Source organism: Arvicola amphibius, chromosome 11 (assembly GCF_903992535.2).
Source record: "Arvicola amphibius chromosome 11, mArvAmp1.2, whole genome shotgun sequence".
In the NCBI taxonomy this organism is placed as follows: domain Eukaryota; kingdom Metazoa; phylum Chordata; class Mammalia; order Rodentia; family Cricetidae; genus Arvicola; species Arvicola amphibius.
In genome coordinates, this window is record NC_052057.2 from 37,743,976 (window position 1) to 37,761,591 (window position 17,616).

General features: G+C 46.5%; 1 protein-coding gene across 2 annotated transcripts in view; it reads right to left on the reverse strand.

Moving 5' to 3' along the window:
- Nucleotides 1-17,616, reverse strand: part of Fgf2 (fibroblast growth factor 2) — a 91,357-nt gene that overhangs the window by 50,267 nt on the left and 23,474 nt on the right. The window contains exon 1 of one of the 2 annotated variants that reach the window (XM_038347364.1): nucleotides 914-1,103. The exons of the other annotated variant lie outside the window; for it this stretch is intronic. Coding sequence (XP_038203292.1) covers nucleotides 914-1,088 — 175 coding nt within the window. The 5' untranslated portion in view covers nucleotides 1,089-1,103. Of the gene's footprint in view, nucleotides 1-913; nucleotides 1,104-17,616 lie in introns of those variants that run through there. 2 annotated transcript variants of the gene reach the window in all.

Consider the following 17,616-nt stretch of genomic DNA (forward strand, 5'->3'; position numbering starts at 1 on the left):
TTTGTTTTTAACCGCAGGTCATCTCTCTCACCTCCAATCCTTAGATACCTAAACTAGCCCTCTTGGGCCTATTTCAGACAGTGGCTCTCCAAGTATGGTTTCTGGGGGAACACTACTGAGAACACAAACTCAGGAATGCAGGGGTTTCATCCCTGACTCAGGAGCTGGGTCCAACCTGTTAGAGCAAACGCCCCAGGTGACGTCCTGGAGCCCTTACGGTTGAGCCTACTGATTTAGGACCGTTTCTACATCTACTACCGGGTATATTTTTATTCCACAAATTAAAAGTTGTAATTCTTATCTCACCGTCACTCCACGGCAAAGCCTGCACCCCCTCCCTTCAGCGCTGTCCACAGATCTGCACTGCACTTCACACTGAAACACTGTCGCGCTCTCTAAGGAAGCCAAAGGTTGGTTTGCTAGTCTTTTGTCAGTTTTGACTTCCGTAGCTTTTCTCTTTGGAATAACCTGGAGAAGCTGGGTGCGGGAAGTGAGTGATAGCTGTGGGGGTAGGGTCCACATCCCTCTGGTCAACCAAATCCGAATTGAAGTGCAGGGCTCAGCTGAAGAACATGTCCTCCTGCCTCTGTTTCCCTGGGTGACTGCAGAATGCCAAGGAGTTCTAGAGCCCTGGAGGAGACACGCCTACCCCCACCACAAAGGACCCCTCGCCTCAAGCGTCCTAGCAACCCGGCTGCAGCGGGTGGCCCGTGAGTGACCAGAAACTACGGAGCCAGCCCACCTGGAGCTGCTAGGAGGTGCAGAGCCGGGACCCTAGTCATGAGGGCACGGGAATGGATCTGCTTCCAGTGCCTATGGACTGAGGGCGCCTCGTCTCAGTGTCCCCGGGTCCCCGAGGGCAAGGGAGCAGGTCGGTCTAGACCACGCTCGCGGGTGGGAGGTGACGGCTCACCGTGTGGGTCGCTCTTCTCGCGGACGCCGTCCACGCGGCCGTCCGGGTGGATGCGCAGGAAGAAGCCGCCGTTCTTGCAGTAGAGCCGCTTGGGGTCCTTGAAGTGGCCGGGCGGGAAGGCGGCGCCGCCATCCTCGGGCAGTGCGGGAAGCGTGGTGATGCTGCCGGCAGCCATGGCCCCTCCGCGGCCCCGGGACCCCGCTGTGGCTGATCGCGGGGCTCCCCGGCCCCGACCCCGGCCTCGGCCTCCCAGCGCGCCTCGCCCGCGGGCAGCCAGCCTCCCGGTCCGCGTTCCGCTGCCGCACACGCAGCCCCGCGCAGGACTCTGCCGGAAGCTGAGAACCCCTGTGTGGCACAGCGGCCCGGGACCGCGTCACCCCAAGTCTCCGCCTGCACCCCAGCCCCGCGCGCCCCCGCCCCGCGCCGCCGCCTCCTCCCCACGCCTGGCGCCTGAAAACTGCAAGGAATCTGTCCAGCTCGGAGGAGCTTTCTCTAGGCGACTGCGCTGACGCAGCTCCTAAAGTTTAAATGCAACTTTCTGGCTTGCTTTCTTTTAACGCGGCGCGGGCCTTCCACCCGCAAAACAGCAGAAAGGGTCTGATCCCGGGAGGGATCGAGTCAGGCTTTGAAAATCTCCAGTCCCCGCAGAATGTAAACTGTGGAAAGATAGGGTACAGGAGACAGAGGCCGAGAAGGGGGCGCCTGGGTTCCCTTTCTGGGCGCCTAGCCCTAGACAGCGTGGGAAGATGAAAACGGCTTCGGGGTTCTCAACACGTAAAAGCGCAGAGCTGATGCTTGCTCTGCCTCAGTTGTTAGATGTATCTTGGGAAAAAACTGAGTTTCACAAAATTACAGTTAATTGCGGTTGGTGATTTTCAGTAGATCCTAATAAGTTGTAGATTCAGATTCTCCGCACACTGTATTCTGAAACGAGGTGCTTTTCACCCCTAAATCCTTCTCTCTTGGGAACACACCTTTCCAGTGAAGGAGATTACCAAATACCAGTTGGAAAAGCTGCACACTGCTAGGTCTATGCTCAAAGCATCTGAGATGTGCGGTCCACGGTGGCACAGGTACAGAAAGGTTAAGGCCAGGAGGGTGAACAGGAGTAACTGCTCCGAGGACTCCAACACAGCAGAGTAGCCTGCCATGGGGAAGTGCGGGCTTAGGGAAGCTTCTGGATGTGCCACTGTATGCTAGCTGTAAAAGGTCATCCTGAAGAGCGTTAAGTCTCCACGGAGGTCTGGACTCAAGTGTGTGACGGGCATTAGAAAAGTCCCCAAAGCTTTAAAGATCACGCCTTTTCCCCAGCAATCAGAGGTGTGTGCGCACGATCGCTTTCCCCTTGCCTCCAGCTAGGCTCATGGCTGAAGCCCCATGACATGAGAAAATTACTAACTTATGTAATGTAAATCTGTAATCTTGAAAAGGAAACAAAAGCCCCATGCTACACAGGAACCTGTGTCTTTGGGTTGGGACTTGTGTCTGATTGCGGGGAACAGTGATTGAAGGGAGCGCCACCTAATGGGCGGAAGCTGGTGGGGTTATTTTTCATTCTTTTTTTTTCTCTTTATTCTTCGGGAGGGGGGCACAACCCAGCTCCCAAATCATCACACTTATTCTTACCTATGAATGTCCCGCCTTAGCTTGGCTTGTTTCTAACCAGCTTTTCTAAATTAAATTATCTCATTTCCCTTTAACAACATTTTTGTCTTGGCCTATTTGCCGCTCTTTATTCGCTATATCTTGCTTTCCTTCTCAGTCTGTGGCTGGCTGGGTGGCTAGGAGGCTAGCCCCTCGCATCGGCCTCTACTCCTTTTCTTACTCCTTCCCTCTTCCCTTCTGTTTATTCTCTCTGCCTGGCAGCCCCGCATATTTTTCTCTCCTACCTAGTTACTGGCCGTTCAGCTTTTTATTAGATCAATCAGGTATTTTAGACAGGCAAAGTAGCACAGCTTTACAGAGTCAAACAAATGCAACCTAAGAGTTAAACAAATGCAACGTGAAAGAATCCAACACATCCTGGTATCATTAAACAAATATTCCACAGCATAAACAAATGCATCACGTCTTCAGCAAATATTCCACAACAAGCTGGTGTGCAGAACTTACTGAGTCTTGGTTGTTCTGGTTCTCTGTGACCCTGTCCTCAGAGATGGGAACTCCCTGACCTGAAGTTATAGGGTGGACACCTCTCTAATGAGGGTTTTACAAACTGAATAAGAGAACACAAGGGGGTTGTGAGAGCGCCTGTCCTGCTTTTTTCTTTTCTTTTCCTCCCTTTGTTTTGTTTTCAAGGCTGGGTTTCTCTGTCAAGTGCTATAGTAGCTGTCCTAGAACTCATTCTGCAGACCAGGCTGGCCTGGAACTCGGGGATCCATCTGCCTCTGCTTCCTGAGTGCACCAGCACCGCCAGCCTTGCTGTTATGCTGGCCCTTCTTAAATGCTGCTGTATTCTTAAATGCCGAGGTGCCATATGGGGACAACATCCTCGACCCCATCAGCTCTCTGACATCTGTCTCCAGACTATCACTCTCATCTTCACTGAAGATCTGCTGAGACAAGCAGTTCCCTTCCAGATGTTGAGAATGCCCAGGGAATGTGTAGTAGGACCACACCCAGAACTCCATCTGTAAGGCATACAAGATAAGGGATAGCAACTACCACACAAATTTGAGGAGCATCAATGCCGAATAGTTAACTGGCTGGTGTCAGCCACAGATTTATGGAACTGTGTTCCATTCTACACCTAGTTCCCTCCAAAGTCAGGAGAGGGGGTTAGGGTTAGGGTTAGGGGGTGTAACTGGAGGTTTCTCTCCCATTCACCTGTTCCTGAATATCCACTTAGAGTCTTAATGTTAATTACAATTGTTTGGCTGATGACTCAGGCTTATTACTAACTAGCTTTTACATCTTAAATTAACCCATTTCTGTTAATCTATATATTGCCTCGTGGCTGTGGTATTATGTTGCCCTAGCATTCATTACTTCACGTCTTGCTTCTCCAGTGGCTGCTGGCATCTCCCAGACTCAGCCTTCTTTTTCCCTTTATCTTTGCTTGGATTTCCCACCTGGCTCTATTCTGCCTGGCTATTGGCCAAATTAGTTTCTTTATTAACCAATGGCAATAAAACATATTGACAGCATACAGAAAGGTATTCCATATCAGGGGGGAATATCTATTCATATCTTCCCTCATCCTAAAAATCCCAAACATGCTGGATGGTGGTGGCACATGCCTTTAATCCCAGAACTCAGGAGGCAGAGGTAGGTGGATTTCTGTGAGTTTAAGGCCAGCCTGGTTTACAAGAGCTAGTTCTGGGACAGGGTCCAAAGCTACAGAGAAACCCAGTATCAAAAAATAAAAAACAAAAAAAAATACCAACCATATTTTAGAAAATGGTTAAACTAATTCTATGAAAATCCAGGTTTCCAAGATAAATTGCTTATAGTCAAAAACAACTTGAAGTCAAAGCATGAATGGTTATTAATAGGAGCACATTCAATGAAATGACTTAAGTAATAAATATTAATTAGTGAGTATAGTAATTCACTTAAGAAAGCTTTGTGAGTCTGTCATTACCAGATATACCTCTCCAATGAACTACTGTTGCTTTTTTAAGAAATGATTTCTACATGTACTGAGAAACTGGGGAACAAGTGAAAAATATAAGATGTTCTGCCATGCATCCCACACGTCATGTTTTAGAAGTGACCCTCTTTTCAACAAATACATACAACATGTCCACTGTCTAGGCATGCTATACTTCAGGAACACCTGCCTCTAAGTATCTGCAGAGGAAGACTTCTCATCAAACTGTGTTTATACTCTTTGGCTTTTTAAGACATACCTAATACATGTACAATTTTTTTCTACTTACATAGCTTATTTTAACATACAGATAATAAAGCAATATAATAATCTGGTATGAAATCCTCAAGAAAAACATAAAGCTCCCCTGTCAGGGGATACTGTACAGAGACACTCAGAAAGGACCAGTCTAGACCTCTCCACAATACAACTTCCAATAAAAGCCAGGTTGATGGATTGGTTACACAAATCTTTATTATACACCAGGAAGGTTAGAGAATACTAGAACCCTCAAATATCCTGGGCTCAGGAAAACCTGGAGGGATTCTACCAAGAGCCCTATGGTGCTTGTGAGGTTATCAAAAAGGAAAAAGAGCACAGCAGTACGCAGACGGGAGCCTGTGTGTGCTGAAGCCTGCCTGTGTGACCATGTGTGTGTCAGAACTCTGTATGTGAGCATGGAGGTACAATCACTGTCATTTAAGACTAGGTCAGAAAATGAATCTTTGGAAAGACAGCAAAGGGAATAAGGGAGAGAGAGAGAGAGAGAGAGAGAGAGAGAGAGAGAGAGAGAGAGAGAGAGAGAGGGGTTGTTTTATGGCGGGCTGTATGGAGGGTCGGCTTTCTTTCTTTCTTCTTTTTTCTTTCGCTGTTCGGTCTACCGCTCGCCCTTTTCTTGTCGTCGCGCGCGCGCGCGCGCTCGCTCTCGCGCTCTCGCGCGCGTCTTCTCGCTCGTCTCGCTCGCTCGCGCTCCTTGTAGGAAGAGAAAAGGACAGCAAGCAGACGGTCCAGAAAGTAGAGCTCCCATGAGTCACCTTTAGCCACGTCCTATAAATCGCCAGGGACTCTCTCTCCCCCTCTGATGACTTCTGCATTTCATCCTTTCAACTAGAAAGACAAAGTGGTTCCCCTTATATTCCGAGAGACTTTAGTATCTCTTTATTTGCTTTTTGCCTCACTCATCCCAGGTTCATGTGTTTGGCGTTCAGTTCCATAGTAGCAGTGAAACAGAAATACACATGGATCCAGAGCTCAGGCAATACAAGGGAAGGAAGACTCAGAGACAAAGACAATGTGTGGTGGCTTCGTGCCTGGCCTCAAACCTTCACAAGGGCACAGGGGACTCCTCAAGTGGGCAGTGCCCCAGCCCTTTCCATGCACCTAGTATTCTAACCTGGGTTTCTTGTTTTTAAATTTAGTATTGTATTTATTTTTTAAAAAGATTTATTTACTTTTATTTTGTATGTATGACTGCTTTGCCTGACTGTCTGTTTGTCCATGCAACACGTGTATACCTGGCGTCCAGGCAGGAAGTTGTGAGCCACTGTATGTGGGTGCTCAGAACCAAGCTTGAGTCCTCCGCAAGGGCACCACGGACTGCTCTCTCCAGCAGCCCATACATTTAGTATTTTATTAAAGGAACAATTTAAAACACAAGTTTAAAGCTGCGTTCCTTTGAAATACTTCGTTGATAACTTGAGTTAGATTTATTTTTGTCTTTTAAGCCAGCTTTTAGTTACTTAAGATATATTTTTGCTTAAAAAAAAACCCACAGGCAAAAACAAAACAAAACCCCAAAAGTTAACAAATAATGAGGATGCCCTTGGATGTGTCCAAATCCATCTCTTCTCTTTGGTTGAGCTCGTTTTTCTGGGTTCACTTCATACCTTTTCCTGTGTGTTTGCGACCATGCTGCTCCCATAGGAAAGAAGCAGCACCATGTGTGCAGAGATGGCCTGGGCTGTCAGCATCTTAGCGGCTGGCACTCGCTTCAGCTGTGTCTCAGACGTTCTATGGCTCTGCACGGCTCGCTCTAGCTGCCAGGTACCGAGAGAACTGCATGGCCATACACTGAGGCTCCAGTGCTGATCCCCATGCAAGCTACACGTGTTTGCTGCGATAATGATCTTGGTACTTGTCTCCATGCGCATGGAAGCCAAAGAGTCTTCCCAAACTTTGCTCAACAGAGTCATCCAATCTGAAAGACACTGTCAAGTCCAGCTCTGAGACCAACCATGCACACAACTTCAGGTCATTCTTGCCCAAGCATCCACACTAGAAAGCTGAGGATGTGACAGGTGACAAAATTAAAGTTGAAAAGCCATTCCACAAATTGGAAGGTTAAATTAAAATTAACAGTGTGGATCTAAGAAGGGCTCTGCAGCTAAGGTTAAAAGAAAAGACTTGGCCAGTGGAACACCAGGTTAGCAGAGACCAAGAGGAGCTGCCGCACCTACCTATGCAAAGAGCTAACATTACCCAGCTTTTTAACTGTTGTTTTCAGACAAAATCTTGTGTTTCCAAGGCCGGTTATGAATTTGCTGAAGAAGACCTTAAATTCTCGATCCCGTTGTTCCCATCTCCCAAGCGTTGATAGTACAGGCACAAGCTACCATTCTGAGGTTGATACAGTGCTGGGGATTGAACTCTGGGCCTCTGGCATGCTCGATGAGCACTCTACCAACTGGGGAACATCCCCAGACAATACAGAAATACAGATGGTGTTAAGACGGAGGCACCGCGTGGCCACCATGCAGGATGAAGAGCATGTACAGGTTCCTATGTAGCGGCAGGGTCTTGTTCGGGGACAGAGCGATGCTGCACAGAGCAAGAGAAAGGAATACTCCTCCTGCAGGTCTCCAAGCAGAATGTGCAGTCACCATGACCCTTCCACGGCTCAGCCTTTCGGGACAAAAGGATCCTGACCGCTGCAGGCTTCTTCCATCTCTACAGTTCAAAGCTCTGTTCCCTGAGAGACATCTTTGCTTTTCCAGACATGTCCCAGACATCAGTAGCTTCATCCTGACCACACAGGGGCAGTCCTCACACCAGGCTCAGGAACATGACAAACGCTGGCCATCCAGACGGAGCTCATGCCCAGTGTTTGCCTTGACACAGGGGAAATGGGACCTTATTCTTTCATCACTGAGGAAGCGCTGGCTTTGTCTGGAGTCCAAGTTTACTCTCCCTCAGCCAAAATTATGACTTTGTTTGTAATTTTCCAGCCAGTGACCTCAGTCCTGACCTACAGCAGTCACCCACTCCTCACCGGCATGGAAAAGGTCATTTAGTCATTTAGTCACCTCAGCCTGCAGCCCTCCGGAGAATCCGGCATTCCAGCTTGGTGCAGTCTTCTGAAGGCCGAGGCCTTCTCTCAAACCACCAGAAGAAACGAGTAGCAATTTTCTGGAAGTTGCTACTTGGTGAGATTTGAAAATTCCATTTTTATTTATTTTACATTAGGAAAGTGCATGTCACTAAAGTATCTTAGACAATATACTGTTTGGAAAGTTACTATTTCTTAATGAAATTATAGTGGAAGTTCAATGAGAGCCATAGGCTAGGCTCATGCACATAAGAGAATAATACCTAGGACACACTGATGGCCACAAGGACAACTGTTTAAACCCAGATCTTATAAATACACGTGGACAGCTAAAAGCATTAACTGTCCAAATTTTTTATTTATTATAGAATATTTGGAAGTTTCAGAACTTACCTGTCTACTTTGAGAAATAATTTTGAGAGGAACTACCAAAAATATGACAGAAGACTGAAAATTTAAGACAAGAGGCTAGAGAAATGGCTAATTGGATAAACTGCTTGCCATGTACACATAAGTATAAGGACTGGAGTGTGATTCCCATCACCTACATGAATGTGAGGTGATTGTGATGGTCCACCTGGAATCTCAGGGCGTTGAAGGAGGAGAAAGAGGATCTCTGGAGCAGGCTGGCTGCTGCATCAGCCATACTAGTGAGCTCTAGGTTCAGGGAAAGACTCTACCTTAGTAAGATAGAAAACGACGAAGAAAACACTTTCAACATTAGCCTTGGACTTCCACATGCCCAAATACACGCATGCACCCATATACACATAACATGCATACATATAACATGCATACATATAATGTATCAGTTAAAAGGCTAGTACCTTATTATACAAGATCTGTAGCCAGCTCTTTACATCTATTAACACAGGGAGGCAGGGGAAAGGAGGAAGTAATATGTGCTTTAAGATTTGTGCTCTATGAGGAAAGCTCACTAAAAGGTGATCTCTTGTGGCAATACTCCTGGACCCCGGCTAGCCACTCTTTACAAGAGTAGTGAGTAGCAGAAGGGCCAATGATTGTAAATATGATTTTGCAAAAGAGAAAGAAAGTGTTCTTTATTTCATCTTAATAAAAACTAAGGGTTCAAATATTTACTCATAGCTATGCAACAGCATTACTTCAGGGGATTAAAGTGATGTTCAAAGAACATTACTTTCTGCTGATCTAATCTAAGAAGACAGACTTCAGATAACTTAAAGGGGAGGGTGATTAATGCGTCTCTCAGTTCCTCTCACTGCCGGCTCTCTTATGTCCAGTTATACGCATTTTATGCCGATTAATGAGCTGATATGAAGGTAAGCTAAATGCCTCTAGCCAAAAATTGTTATTGATACATTTTGCTGGCAAACCTGTCATAGATAAAGAGGAAATTATAGAAATATACATGTAGATTTTATTTTGATTTGTTTCTACAAAATTTAGTTCTATGAAACACACTATTTTATAGCCTTATTTCCCATTTATCAATATATTATGAAGATAATATATTCTATATATTATAATGTAGTTTTCTGGCTCAGTGGTTAAAGTGCATGATGCTCTTCCACTCCCAGAGGGCGTGAGTTTGGTTCCCAGACTAAAATCAGACTGCTCACAAACTACACATAACTCCCAGGAATCCGATGCCCTCTTGTGGCCTCGTGGGCACCTGTACTCACATGCACATACCCACGCAACCCCACACACACTTAAACATCATGAAAAATCAATATAACTCTTCTTTAGAGCATGGCGGTGGTGGCGCACGCCTTTAATCCCAGCACTCGGGAGGCAGAGGCAGGCGGATCTCTGAGTTTGAGGCCAGCCTGGTCTACAAGAGCTAGTTCCAGGACAGGCTCCAAAAGCTACAGAGAAACCCTGTCTCGAAGAAACAAAAAGCAAACAAATAAAAACAAAAAAAAAACAAAACAAAACAAAGAAATCTTTAAATGCAGTTTTCTGTAGCTTTATTATTGAATCCACTCTGTATTCTCAAGCCTTATTGAAAAGCAGAATGTGAAGTTGCTTCCTCTGTCTTCCTTCAACACTAGATGTTTTCTTAGAAGCTGTCTTTGAACAACATACACAGGGGCAGTTCTTTAATGATTTTATGTAGATTTTTAAATTACCATAGAAAAAAATCGAACACTTTTTCTTGTACATGTATGTATTTTCGTTCTGTAATTTATTAGGCTTAAGTCTGGCTAGTTCTAGAAAACAGTTCTGTTACCCACAGAGGGCCCAACGAGCAGAACTCAAAGCTGCATGCTGAAGTCACCAGAGAGACAGGCGTCACCTCAGGCTAAAATCACTCAGTATCAACTTACAGACTGGAAGGGAAGGGCTGCCAATTCTGCAGAGAGATGGGCCCTGTGGTGGATATTCAAGAACAGAAAAGAAACCCAAAGGAGAACAGATTAGCTGTGTTTGCATGGCTGTAACCACTTAAGGGAGGAAGGGATTATTCTGTTTTACAGTTCAAGAAGATGTAATCCATCATGGCAGCCGTGGTTGGTTGCTTGGTTCCCCCTGGAATCCCTCCCACCTGCCTTGGTCTGGGACTCTCTTCCAACAGCTATAACCCGAGGTCAAAACCTTGCTTAGCTTATGCCGTGGAGACAGTGTAACCAACCAGGGCAGAGTTTCCTCAGCTTTCTGCCGTCAAGGACCCAACCCTCTCACATCCCTTCGGTACCCAGAGGCCAACCCTGCAACAGCAAGCTGGGTTTTGCCCCTCTCCCTTCCTGGAGCCCTTGGCTCCTACAACTCTGCTCCCTGTACCACCAGGTCCCCCTCCTGGCAGCTCATTCTCACCAGCATTCAAACATCCCTGTTGCTTATCTCAAAACAGCCTTTCCCTTCCTGGAGCCCACTCCCCTTTCCAGACAATGGCCCATTTTCTGTTTCCTTCTACAGCAAAATTCCTCAAGCATTCTCTAATAGCTGTTGTTGCTTCCACCCATTTATTTCCTATTTTTAAGTGTTTGATTTCATTTATTGCTTAAGCAACTTCATGACAAGATGGTGAACACAATAAATACTTCACTCACATTCCACTCGCCTAAGACACCAACTATTCATGCTTTCTCTGTGCGCGGCTGCAACCATGGCTAAGATTATTTTTATAAAATATTTTAGTATTCCTCTTACTTAGCCTTGTAGCTTCCTACCTTGCTACTTAATTTGTAGAATTAGTATTTTAAGGATCAAATTTTAAGTTCGTGTCTACAGGAAAATGGACATTAAGTGAATTAAGGCAGCCTCTAAAAGGTAAATAGCTCATGTTGTCTCTTATCTGGGATCTCTAGACTTTATACAAAAACATATCCATGTACTTTCATATGGACATACGTACGTATCATTTGAAGGTGTAAGAGATTGTCTAAAGCAGGGCCATGACCCTTTAACCTCACGTTGTGGTGACTTCCAACCATAAAATTATTTTCGTTGCTAAATCATAGCTGTAATTTTGCTACTGTTATGAATCGTAATGTAAATATTTGTCTTTTCCCACGGTCTTAGGCAACCCCTGTGAAAGGCTGGTTCCAAAGGGGTAACGACCCACAGGTTGAGAACAGTTGCTCTAGGAGAAGAAAGAGAACCATCAGGAGGTGGAGATAAAGGCCAGGGTAGCAGAGGATGGAAGGATGCTCAACACACAGTCCTAATTTATCCCAATACTGTGGACAATGAGAATAGATTTTAGGTAGGACTTTTTGTTAAGCATTAAATTTCATCAAATGAGTATGTGTATAACTCATTTCCCCCTCCTGATATTTCTGGCCATTTATGTTCTTTTTAACAAAACTTATGTACTTTAGATACATAATTTGTCAAATGGCATTTGCTTTTTCACACATATTTTAGTGGAATAAACTAAATGAAAATAAATTAAAAAAATAAAAACTATTTATTTGGACTCATGTATTTACGACTCATGTATCCCAAGCTAGCCTCAAACTTGCTACATAGACAAAGTGTAGCCTTGAACTCCTGATCCTCCTGCCTCTATTTCCTGAGCACTAGGGTTACAGGCATGCACTATTGTAACTGGCTTATGCAGTACTGGCTTGCTAGGTGCAGGAGCTACATCTCCAGCCTAGAATATTTCCAACAGTGGTTTGCACCTAAGCTGTAAGCGCCAACAGTTCACTGCTGAAAAGGTAGGGAGATCCCTGTGTAGTATCACAATCTGCAGGAGCCAGCACCAGGAGAAGTGCTTCCCTGTCTTCTTAGGTATTTTCTTCTGCCCCAGCCTTCCTACCATGATTGCCATCTTGGCCTTAAGACCAGAGACAGTCACCATGTCCATGGCCCTGCATGGCCCACACTTCTCTCTCTTGAGCTCCCAAGAGCTCTCTGGCCAGCATTGCTTTGGAAGCACCACCCGGTTGAACCTGCGTATGCTCACTTCAACAATCTTGCAGTCATAGAGAAATACAAGTCCTACCTTCCAGGTACTTCTGGACTCCTTCAAGGGCCTCTCACCCAAAGCACCTATTTAACCAAGGCCCACAAATCACCGACCTCCCTATTTTCCCTTCCATATGGACTTGGGCAATGGGTATTAGTTGATGTGCCCAAAGCAGTCTAGCTGCTAGATTCTAGCAGTCTATTGAGGCTCCTTGGCTTGGGAGTGGTTCTTTTGAATGGACATTCAGGAATGCCACCCCCAACATAAATTTCATGACTTTTGACTGATAGGAAAAATCTTACATGCTGTTGAGTTCTACTAACATTGCCTTCCAGTCTCTCACCATCGTGATTAAACCCATGCACTTCTGGCCAAAGGACTAATTTTGACCACTTTGGGTTTTGACTATTTATCTAGTTCTGTGCTGCTTTCTCCACTTCTGTTGAAATAAGACCTCAGAACTTCCCGCTCATCCTCTTGATTGACCAAATCTGGAGTTGATTATAGGACTTCAATCCCAGACACAATTACTGGCTTTCATGGAGATTCAGAGTGTAATTCCCAATGAGCCATCATCACCCACTTAGAACATTGCAAGTTTTATTGTTCACTGGTGTTTGGGGAAATTTTCATTTTTCTTATCATAAAATTTGTTTCTACTTGATGGGATCATTTCTCAGAGTGATACCTGGTCATGCACTTTCAGAGGACATGCCAAGTCGAAGACTTTACTTTGCACACACATGTTGAGGATAACACTTGCTGATGTAGGCGCACTGCTAAGAGCTATGTGTTGAACACATAAATGTAACAGTCTGACTCAATGAGGTCACATAAACAAGTCTGTGACTAGTCCCAATGTCTTTTCTGGTAGTTTACATTTGAAAGTGGTCTCTTTGCTTAGAAACATGAGGTTCTTGCGCGATGCTGAATAGCATTTCCTTCACTTGCTGGTTGATGTTACTGTAAGGAAAAGCTTCCTTTCCTTCACCCATTTATCCACCCACTTGTAAACAGCATAGATTCACAGCTGTTTAGTCAATTAGGCAATGCATTTTCCTAACATTGTTTAAAGACAGCTGAATTATGCCCGAACTGCTTAGCCCTTCAAGATGGCTTTGTGTTCTTTTAACACATTTTAGTCATCCATTTAACATGGTTTGCTAGTTTCTGATGTCATGAAATTGATCAAATATATAATTTATCCTGCCCCAACCTTGAAAGTAAGAGGTTTGTGTTTGTGAGATTTAGAGATGTTTGTTCTTATTTGGGGGGGGAGTTTGCATGGAACAGAATTTAGACACAGATATGGATTTTGCTCTCAGCTTTCTTAATGGGGAATGTGTGCACCTACACACACACACACACACACACTCACACCTATTTTATGGACAACACTAGACAAGTGACACATGCAGTTTGGTTCTTGTACACATTAGACTTGTCACCAGTGTTCTCCCTCTCTGTATGTGGAGTTCTTTATAACAGTGAGAAACGCTATTTCAAATGCTTACATGTTTGCTCCTCGGATCTCTCCGCAAGGTAATCAATCTCTTCTCCTCAATACTTCTCCCAAATGTGCTTCTTCCTCACCTCACTGTGCCTCCATGTGCTAAGGTGGGTGACTGTCCCCTTCTGTGGGTGTTCTCTTCATCTAGCCTGGGTACCAAGGTGCCATCCCTGTACCATGGAGAAGCCCTTCTCACCCCTCTCAGATTCCATCTCCAATATGTCTGCTCACACAACTCCCCGATATGAAGGCTTTGCTCAGACTCTCTAGCTGCTTTTAGGATCAAATTATTCAGGCAGTGTCTTTTATTATTGTTATTATTTCTACTTTTATTATTTTTATTTTATTTATTATTCTTTGTGGATTTCACATCGTGCTGATTGCTGAAGAGAGAATATGAGGGGGTGGCAGGGTCAGCTCTTCTGTTTTCATGCCCTCAGGGCTGGCTCACCTGCACCCCCCCACACACACAACAGGGTCAGCTCTGGTGTGCTGCCCAGGTGGGGTGCTAGGCCTCTTCTCCTTTGTGCAGCAGCTGAAGTGGGACAGGGCTAGTCCTCTCACTCCTGTGACCCTGGGACCAGTTCTCTCACCTGCCACAGGCAGCAAGGGGCAGAGCGGGGAGGACATCTTTCCTTCACCCATGCCACTACATGGTAGACAGGAGTAGGGGCTGTCAGTTTTGTTACTCTCCTGCCCTCTGGGCTGGGTTTCCCTGCATCCCTGACAACAGGGTCAGCTCTAGTGCACAGCCTAGATTGAGAGCGGAGGCTGCTTTCTGATGAGCTGCAGCCCGTGAGGTCAGGGCTAGCTCTCCCACTCTGTGACCCTGCCCCAGGTGCTAATGGGTAGGGGGCTAGCTCCCTCACTCATGCCACCACATGGCAGATGGGGAGAGGCGGGAGGCTGGGCTCAGCTCTCCTACTCTCAAGGGTTGTCCCCAGTCATAGAGTCAGTACTAGTGTGCTTCCCAGGTGAGGTTCACGCCTATGGTGAGGGGTGGGGCCATCTTTCCCGAGAGGAGTGTCAGGGCAAGCTCTCCCCTGAGAGGCAGGACCACCAGCTCACCTGCAGCTGTATCCAAGAAGGAGCAGGGACAGCCATCTTGGGGACAGTGAAGGGTGGGGCTGGCTCAACAAGGCATGGTTCCAAGGACCCCTGTGCTAAAATGGGCCATGGACATTATCACAGACCCCAGCTGCACAGCAGGACCATGAGCCCATACATGGCACTCTGCAACAGTTCAGGCCCAAACACTGCCATGACCCAGTAGCAGTACAGGTCACCCAGATCAGCACAGCAGAAGCATGGTCCCTGGGGAGCCAACATGGTTCCAGGTGCCTGACCAAACCCCGAGCATCTACAGAGCCCTCGCTGGCAACTGGAGTCACAGACACTACCCCAGACCGCAGTCTCTGCAGGACCATGGACCCAGAGACCCAGACATGGAGCTAGGCAGTGGTCCAAGGCTCCAGGTGGCAGCATCAGCTACCCAGGCAGCATGGATGTGGCATGGTCCTTGGATACCCACATGGTCTGAAGTGACGACCAGAACCCGGTCATCTGCAGGGCCCTTCGTGACAATGGGAACCCTGGATCAACTCAGACCCTGGCTGCTGTAGGACCACAGATCCAGACATGGCCCTCTGCAGCAGCCCTGGCCCAGATGACATCATGGTCCCAGGTGACAGCACAGGCCCTTGGACACCCTTGTGGCTACAGGTTGCAGCCCAGACACCAGGTGTCTATGTAGCCTCTGATGGCCACGTGGACCACAGACATCTGTACAGCCCCTAGCTGTAGTAGGACCATGGACCCAGACATGTTTCCAGGTGGCAATGCAACTACCCCACCCCTGGCACGGCATGGCTCCCTCAGCAGCTTGGCACTAGAACACCAATGACCCCAGGTGGAGGCTCAGACCCCAGGCATGGTCTCAGGAATCACAGACATCAACGCAGACCCTGGCTGCAGCAAGGCCATGGACCTAGACATGGCCCTCGGCTATAGCCCTAGTGCAGACAATACTATGATCCCAACCTCGGCCACCCAGACGGGCCTAGCCCTGGTGGCAGCACAGCTTTCAGGCACCAACATGGCCTCAGGTGTCAGCCTAGTCCACAGGCCCCTGCCCTGCTCGCAGTGACCACAGGAGGCACAGACATCAACACAGATCCCCTCAACTGCTCCAGGGCCCGGGACGAAGTCCTGGCCTTGGTCACAGCCCAGGCCCAGACATCTCCCTGGACTCAGGTGGTCATCTGGCCATTCAGGTCATCCCATTCCCTACCACCCTCCCTCTTCCAGACCCACCTCTCTCTCCAGCCCACCAACCATTCCACTTCTCCTTCCCTACCGCCCCCTACCCTGTACTCTTTCACTACGACGGTGCCTGCCAGAGCTCTTGGTCGGGTCACAGGCGTCTTTGGTTGAGTACTTCCTGCTCCAGCCATGAGGGATGGCACAGAGCTGTTGCCTTTCCTCTCTCCTATACCTGGGCCTAGAGACACTGGGCAGCACTTGGTAGATGGTACTTCAGTATGATGGCTCCTGGTTGGTCGTGACCCCCATCCCCAGACCAAGAAGTCTGGGGGAGTACCATCTGTGTCTCCCATTGATTTAGACCCAGGTGTGGCCAGCAGCTCCTGGTTGACTGTGACCGCCCACACACCAAAACTTCTGAGGGTGTATACTTAGGCAATATCTTATTCTGCTTTGTGTTACTGTCATGAAATACCTAAGGCTGGATAATTTTTAAAGCTCCCAGTTAATTACTCTGACATCGATGTTTGTTGAGAGCTTCATGGCAGATGGCACTGCATGGCAAAATCATGCACATGAGATAAAGAGGTTGTGTGGCAAGAAGCAGCAATGTATTGGGTGAGAAAGTCACACCTCTGTACAGCAGTCTGCTCTCTCCTGGTAAGTCCAGTCCCAGAAGAACTAATGTCCCCAGAAGGACATGATTCCCTCCCAAGGTAACCCAATCTCCTCCCACCAGGTCCTACAGGGTCTTAAAGGTTCACCACTCCTCAGGGCCCCTCAGTTGGGATCAACATGTGGACCTTTAGGAAGCTAGCAGTATTTACACTGGAGCAGGGAGGAAAGGGAGAAGAGGGTAGGCAACAAGGACAGTAAAGTGTCATGTGGGTCCCTGTAGTCACAAACTTGAGAACTTTTATTTTGTTGTTTATTGCTTTGTTATTACCAAAGCAAGAAACACAATTTATGTAATGGTGACAAACAAAAGAAGGACAGGAAGAGTTGTTTACACATAGACAGCCTCAGAGGACTCTGTGCTCAGGTTAAACACCAGCTTGCTGTTGCCATCTTGAAATTAATTTTTGAGCAAGAGCATATTTTAAGTTCGCTTCTGTGTTCTTTCCTAAGAAAATGGGCATGCATTTTTATTGACTTTTAATATAAAACTAGACTATACATACGTTGTTACTTGTCTTTTTGTTTATATTTTTACAGACACTGTGAATAAGGCCCTTGGGACCTGGAGTGCAGTGTTTAAAATTCCTTACCTTCCTCATTGTACAATGGGAATGCTACACTAAATGAGCTATCACATCTACAGTCAGCATTCTAACCCTGTAAATGCTAATGTGATCAATAGCTAAAAGCCAGTTTAGAGCTAACCTACTGAAGATGCACTACTAGTTAAAAGGACAAAATGTTAAAAACAGCATTTGTTTAGAAACAAAAACACTTATGTAGGAATGATTTGGCAAAGTCTTTCTGATCCAGCTTTCTAGAGCTGAGAGAAATTAGGTGTCCTCACTCTCCCCTGGTGAGTTTCTGGAACACATTTGTTCATTTAAATTACAAAGCCTGTCCTTAATCGTACGATAATTTCTATTTATGAAACTGG